Source organism: Oxyura jamaicensis, chromosome 5 (genome assembly GCF_011077185.1).
Source record: "Oxyura jamaicensis isolate SHBP4307 breed ruddy duck chromosome 5, BPBGC_Ojam_1.0, whole genome shotgun sequence".
Lineage (NCBI taxonomy): Eukaryota > Metazoa > Chordata > Aves > Anseriformes > Anatidae > Oxyura > Oxyura jamaicensis.
In genome coordinates, this window is record NC_048897.1 from 50,641,548 (window position 1) to 50,648,071 (window position 6,524).

At 54.2% G+C, this 6,524-nt stretch overlaps 1 protein-coding gene across 1 annotated transcript; it reads right to left on the reverse strand.

Annotated features, from left to right (window-relative positions):
* Nucleotides 1-1,395: 1,395 nt before the first annotated feature.
* Nucleotides 1,396-6,353, reverse strand: LGALS3 (galectin 3). The gene is made up of 7 exons (XM_035329059.1): nt 6,263-6,353; nt 3,769-3,790; nt 3,238-3,605; nt 3,174-3,201; nt 2,839-2,927; nt 2,373-2,541; nt 1,396-1,658 (listed from the first exon to the last, which is right to left on the reverse strand). The coding sequence occupies exons 2-7, from the start codon at nt 3,784-3,786 to the stop codon at nt 1,503-1,505; spliced, it is 828 nt and encodes a 275-aa protein (XP_035184950.1). The 5' UTR covers nt 3,787-3,790; nt 6,263-6,353; the 3' UTR covers nt 1,396-1,502.
* Between the last annotated feature and the right edge of the window lie 171 nt (nt 6,354-6,524).

Sequence of the window (6,524 nt, forward strand, 5' to 3'; positions counted from 1 at the left end):
CATGTTCTTATATTTTTAAGAAATACCTGACCGGGCTTCTTCTTGCAATGATGACCTTCGTGTAAGTACACACGTTCTTCCACTAACCTCTATTTTAAACTAAGCAAATGTAATACAAATCCCTCAGCAGAAAGCCTTGCCGTTACAGCTGGGGCTTCTCGTTGGACTGAGGTTTTAACCTGGAAGATCTGTACTGACTGCACTGAAATAAACAGAGGAAGCCAACTTGACGTGGTGTTACTGTGCGAGAATGAACTTCCTTTGATACTAGCTTCTGTTTTTATTGACAACTACAAAAAGATAGCTCTTACTGACTTGCCTGCTCTGTGCAGTGTTCAACACTGCGCAATGAGAAGTGGTAACGAGGGATTTTTGCCATCTAACGTGTATGCTTAAGCCAACGTTAGTGTGCTGGCCTAGGCGCTTGCATCTGCTGGAAATCTGAACGCTGTTGTAACTCGGTACCTCCAAGGATAAACGAAAAGACTTATAAAAGGGTATGAGGCATTGGAGAGATCCTTGAAAACTTCAGTAGTGGCTCTTGCATTGTTCTTGTTTTGCAGACGAGACTAGAGAATGACTCATAGCAAAGGGAACGGACTTTATTAACAGCCTGACTCATCTGGTGAACTTGCCAGTGAAATTCCTCCCCACCCTCAAACCGGTCTTGACTGAGAAGTGAGGAGTTGAGAGAAGCAAAAGTCTCCTGACCAGTGTGATGCAGTACGTAACACATCTACAACGTGCATCTCCCTTGAGACAGAAGTGTGACAGGGACATGCTGATTTGGGCCACCCTCAGCAGCAGGTTGTGATGGCTTCCTTTGATGCAAGTGAAGCTTCCTTTGAAGAGAAGGAAAGGGGGGTGCCTTTCCTAGCCACAGTTTAGGGGAGAGATTTTTGCTTCCTTCAGGCTTAGCTCTGAACCTCCTGAAATACCTTGTTCTGGTCAGACCAGAGGCTCCTGCGTGTTCTGTGTTTTCCAGTGTTGCCTGGTGGGCAGCTTCACTGGAGTGACACTGCTGTGACTCATGCACAACCCCTTCACGGCTTGATCTTGCAATTCCTGCCCTTGTGGTTCCCCTGGGGGAAGAACAGAAGTCCTTTGCTATGCTACTTTAATTCCTTTAGTGAAGAAGGAATAACTGCTCCACCTGGCAGAGGAACTGAGGCTAAGATAAGATGGGGTTGAAGATTGCTGCCCTAATTCACAGGACCACTGCCTGTATGTTACAGACAGCTTTCCCACATACTTCTCTCCTTAAAATTACAAGTGGCTCATAGTCATTATCCTCTGGCAAAGAGATCCAATCGCTACAGCAAAAATTCAGCTACTTCCACCTTTGAACTCTGAGCACGCTGAGGATATTGTCTTTTAGTTTCTTAGTCAAAAACCAATTTTACTTTCAAAAGTATTTTATTGCCTCAAAATATTCATGTACAACACCAACCTTACAACCTTATTATGAGCACTAAGTTTGTGATAAAATTACAACTTCTCAGTTATATCATGGTAGGCAAAACGCTGGTGAGAGTGATGTCCCCACTAATGCACAGTTGGGTGATCTCATTCAACCTCTTCTCGCGGAAGTTGTACTGCATCAAGTGAGCGTCATTGGCTGCTACCTTGAAGTGATCCACCTCGCAGAGAATCTGGAGCTGGAAGAAAAAATGCCAAATCAGCAACAAAAATAATCATGGGATTTGTTTTAGGAAGAAGTTCTAAGCCCTAATGTTAAGCGAGTTAGCACTGAGCGAGGGCTGCTACCAGCTGAGTCCAGTCTGGTGACACACAGATTGCTAAAACACCCCTGACCTTTGCCTTCCTAAAGCCCTGGTGTATTCTTCCTCCCTCGTGTTTTAGCTCACGGTGTCTGTCTCATGTCTATGACAGTGTTTTCAAGTAGCGGTATCCTACATCTACATTTCATGCAGCGAGAGCTGAGTTCACTCATTTTGCAGGAGAAACAGCTTGTGAAAACAGTTTGGCTGCTGTAAGGAAGAATGCCTTACAGAAACCTGTCCAGTGATTGCTGCGGAATGCCAGCATAAACACGGAGGATGTCATAATAAAGGGGAATGACAGACCCGGGGGACGTTCAGCCACGGGCACCTGGACCAGCAGGAAGGGGTAAGAAATGGAGGAAAGGTGCCGTGACATCTGCTGCCCTGTGCAGCTGGAGAAGCACGCTGGTCATACCGCTGCTCACACCGCCAGTTTACTCATAAGCAGCAGCCTCTCGGACCTGATTTCTTGTGCAAAAGCATCAAGGTCTTTACGGGGAGTCTCATTACACAGTCCTGATAAAAGCCTCCCAGCACACGATGTGGCTGCTGTTGCACGTTAAGACTGAGAATTTTGTTTTTTGTTACCTTGAAGGGCATTCCAGGCTCAAAGGGAAATCTAGGAGCCGACCTATCCTCCTTTCCCCAGTTATCCTGGAACTTTGAATTACAGACGATGACTCTTCTGTTATCTTCCTTGAAACGGGGATTAAAGTGGAAGGCAACGTCTTGCCCCCTCTTGAAATCCAGTGCAAATCTGCAAAGACAATAATGGATTAGCTGCTTTTCTACAACAGCCCTGAGCTCTGTTACAGGGCTTGCCAAAAGCAGCAACAAGTGAGCATAAAAAAAAAAAAAAACAAAACAACAGACCCCATTAGGCAATGAGAGGGCGTTTCTGACATCTTTAACACAATTATTTTGTGTAGTGTTTGATTTTACACTATGCAGGTGTTATTCAAGAACAGAAAGTGAATTCCAGCCCCCTGCTCCATCCTGCAGCACCCTAACCCTGTGCAACCCCCGCTCCCAGGGTGCTGGGCGCCCCCCGTACCTGTCGGGGTTTGGGTTCACCGTCCCCGTGATGGTTATCAGCAGCCGAGGCATGAGTCCTGCGGGCAGGGGCAGCTCGAAGGGGATTTTCTGGGAGAGATCGGGGACTCGGTGTTAGCAGAACAGCCCCTCAACAAGCAACAGAATGCTTCTGCTCAGGCAGGGGCTGGGTTTTGGCATAACAACACACCAGGACAGCCCAGTGACACTGTGACTGTTGCACATGCAGCTTCCCAGAGCCACCCTCCTGGGGACGCACAGCCCCATGTCCCTCCTGCGGCCAAGCAGAATCAGGCAGAGGACAGAGAAACCCTTAAGAAAGGATGGAGCCATTACCATTGGAGGAGCCATCCCTGGTCCTGCCAGTGCTCCAGGTGCTCCTGGATACGGTCCCATTCCCGGTGCTCCCATGGGATTCGGCCCCGGTGCTCCAGGATACAATCTCGGCGCTCCAGGATTCGGCCCCGGTGCTCCAGGGTATGATCCTGGCGCTCCAGGATTCAGCCCCGGTGCTCCAGGGTATGATCCTGGTGCCCCAGAATACGGCCCAGGTGCTCCAGGATACGACCCTGGTGCTCCAGGATAGGGTCCTGGAGCTCCAGGATAGGGCCCCGGCGCTGCTGGTGACCCGGGGAAGGTCCCCGGTGCTCCGGGGTAGGGCGGGAAAGCCCCAGGTGCCGGCTGGTTCCCCCAGGCAGGGGAGGGCCAGCCTTGGGGCGCAGGGGCGCTGGGGTTGGGGTTGTTACAGGTGGACAAGGCGTCGGCGAGCTGGGAACGGAGGGGAAAGGAAGAGGAGGAGGGTGAGGTGGGGCAGGCAGTGTCAGGTGGAGTCGTCCCCCCCCCCCCCGGGTCCCAATCCCACCAAAAGCCCCCCCTTTAGTGCAATGGAACAGTACCATGACCCACAGTTTTTAAAGACATTGACACTTACAGAGAAACCGTCTGACATGGTCCTAAAATGAAAAAACAAAGGACATTTAGGACATTTTTTTAACATATACAGCCTGAAAAATAGAGGTCTGGGAGGCTTACAGTTCTAGAAATGTGTCCCCCTGCGTACCTGCCAGGCAGAGCAGACAGCTCCGGCACCTCAGCACGAAATCTGGTCTAGGACCTGCGGGAGAAATGAGGGTCACCAAACGAGGGTCACCACCAAACGAGGGTCACCACCCTGCACAGCAGCACTCGGGCACACACAGAGCTGGGTCCAGGCAGGAAACCCCTCGGTCCCAAGCTGTGGACGGAGGGCTGGAAGCAGCATTTCCCTGCCCAGGCCACGTGGATGCTGCCTGGTTTGCTCTCCTGAATGAGGAGCTCATCGCTTCCTGGGGAAAGGGATGTCCGCACCGTGATGGGGGTGCCTGGGCACCATTACATGGCAAAAACACGTGAGAGCCATGGCTTTAAGCCCCCCGGCAGCCCCAGGAACTGTGCTGAAAGCAATGTGCACCACCTCCATCCCGAGTTACGGCCAGGGCAGTCAGGTCTACGCTGGGCTAAGGGGTGCCAACAGCTCAAACCAAACCCAAACGACAACCAAACCAAACAGCTCAAACCAACCCAGACCCAGCCCTAACGCCCTCCAGCCACCAGCAGCAGTCGATGTCAGTGCAGCACCATCATCGACCCTACAACAACGCTGCCGGTGTCAGACGGAGGTGGGGAGCCCAATCCAGGGTCCTGCTGTGGCTCTGTCCCAGGGGAGTCTCAGCTCCTTCCAGCCTCCCCCCGGATTTCGCTCTCTGCCCACGGGGAAGCACCACGCTCATCGCAAACCACGCAAGAACCACACCCTCCGAGCACCACATGTAAATGAGAGCAGAGCTCTGCATGTGACCGACAAAAACGTGCCAGATCGGCTGCATTCACAGCTCTGGAAGATTTATTCTGGACTCGAAACACTTCATAACAAGAAAAAAAAAAATAAAGCGTGGGGAGCTGCTCTTTCTGCCTCCAGCAGAGCCCCTCTGTGGCCAGACCTTCTCTGCCCCCGGCTCTACCATGCACCCGCAGCCCTTTGCTGGGGTGACAGAGGCAGGGGGGACACTGGGTGCTGGCTGGGTGCAGGATCAGCCCTGGCTCCTCACGCACGGAGCCTCTTGCCCAAGAGCAAGGTGTCCCCTCACAACGCTGCCCTCTCCAAAGGCACTTGAGGGAGCGATTTGCTGGGGCCAGCAACGCGGTGCCAGCACCCACGCGGGTCACGGGAGCGGTTTTGCCCTGTGCCAGCCGCAGCCTGCATTACTCACTTCCCAGTCCCCGTGGCGTGATGCTGGAGAGGATTTCAACATAGGGAAAACACCCAGAGAAGTCCCTGGGGGTGCAGAGCGGGGAATCACGGCCACAGAACCGGCAGGAGCCCACCCTGCTGCCGGCCTGGGATGGAAGAAGGAGGGCAGGTCCCGCAGGGGCTCGCCTTCCCCCCCGAGCATCCCGCTGTCCCCACGTCACCCAGGGGGATGAACATGTCGGTGACAATGCCAGGCCAGCTGGTAAAAGCCCCTTTACAAGTTTTTTGAGTTTTGAGTTCGCAGCCGCAGCGGCTCAGAGCTGAGTTCCTCCTGTCAAAGAGCGCATTCATAAAGGAAGAGAAGGAAAAAAAAAAAGGAGAGGCAGAAATGGAAGGAAAAAATGGAAAATTCCAAATTGAAAGCAGAGGAGTGACACTCTCTTTGGGAGAAACATCCAGTTGCACAACGGTCCGAGCAGACCTGGCTTTAGGAACACTGGCAGAGCACAAGCTCTGACGGACAACAGCGAACCCTTCCCCTGCACAACGCCCCAAACCCCGAGCCTGCGTGACTTCTGGGCCTGCCTTGCAGCCAGCATCCAGAAGCAGATGTTTTTGCTGCCCGTACCTCGCAGCTTTTATTTGCCATCGGCTTTTCTCAGCCCGTGGGCTTCCTGTTTTCCAGGGCTGAAGGCTCTGCCCAGAGCAAAAGGAAAACCCTCACAGGTGTCCGGGCAGAGCCCCGCGGGCGCTCCCCACCTCGAGGGCAGCTGAAGTGCTCGTCTGTGCCCTTCCCTGCCTCTCCAGCCTCCCAGGGCCTCAACACTCACCCACCTCCACACCTCTGGGGCTGCAGCAGAGCCACACCAGTCGCTCTTACAGCTCCGTAACATCCGTCCCTACAAAATTCCTCCAGGCAGCGAAGGCTTTCCATCTGCTCCGACACGGGGGGCTCTCCGCAAGGGTCCCCAGCCGCTGCCTCCTTTCGAGGCTCAGCCTTCGGCCACTCATCGCCTTGGGCATTGGTGTTGGGAAGCCCTTTGGGAACGAGCCTAATTTTTATTATTATTATTATTTCCCTTCAGGGGGCTGAGGGGAAGCGACACCCAGCGAGGGACGAAGCCACGGCTCCCCCCCCCCCCCCTCCCCGCGGGAGGGGGGCCCCAGCGCCCCCCAGCCCCCGCAGCCCCCTTACCTGTCAGCAGCGGGACCGGCCGCTGTCTGTCCGTCTGTCAGTCCGTCCGTCAGTCCGTCTGTCCGTCCTGCCTGCCCTGCCTTGCCCTGCTTTTCCCGTCCCAGCCCCAGTCCCGGCCCCGCTCGGGGCGGGGCGGCAGCGGGGAGCCCGGCCCCGGGGGCGGCCTCGTTTCCCCGGCCCGTTGAGGAAGCGCAGCGAGTTCAAAAAACCTTAAACCTTCCCTGCTGGGCTTGTGGGCGTGGGGCTGAGCCTCCAGCCCCGG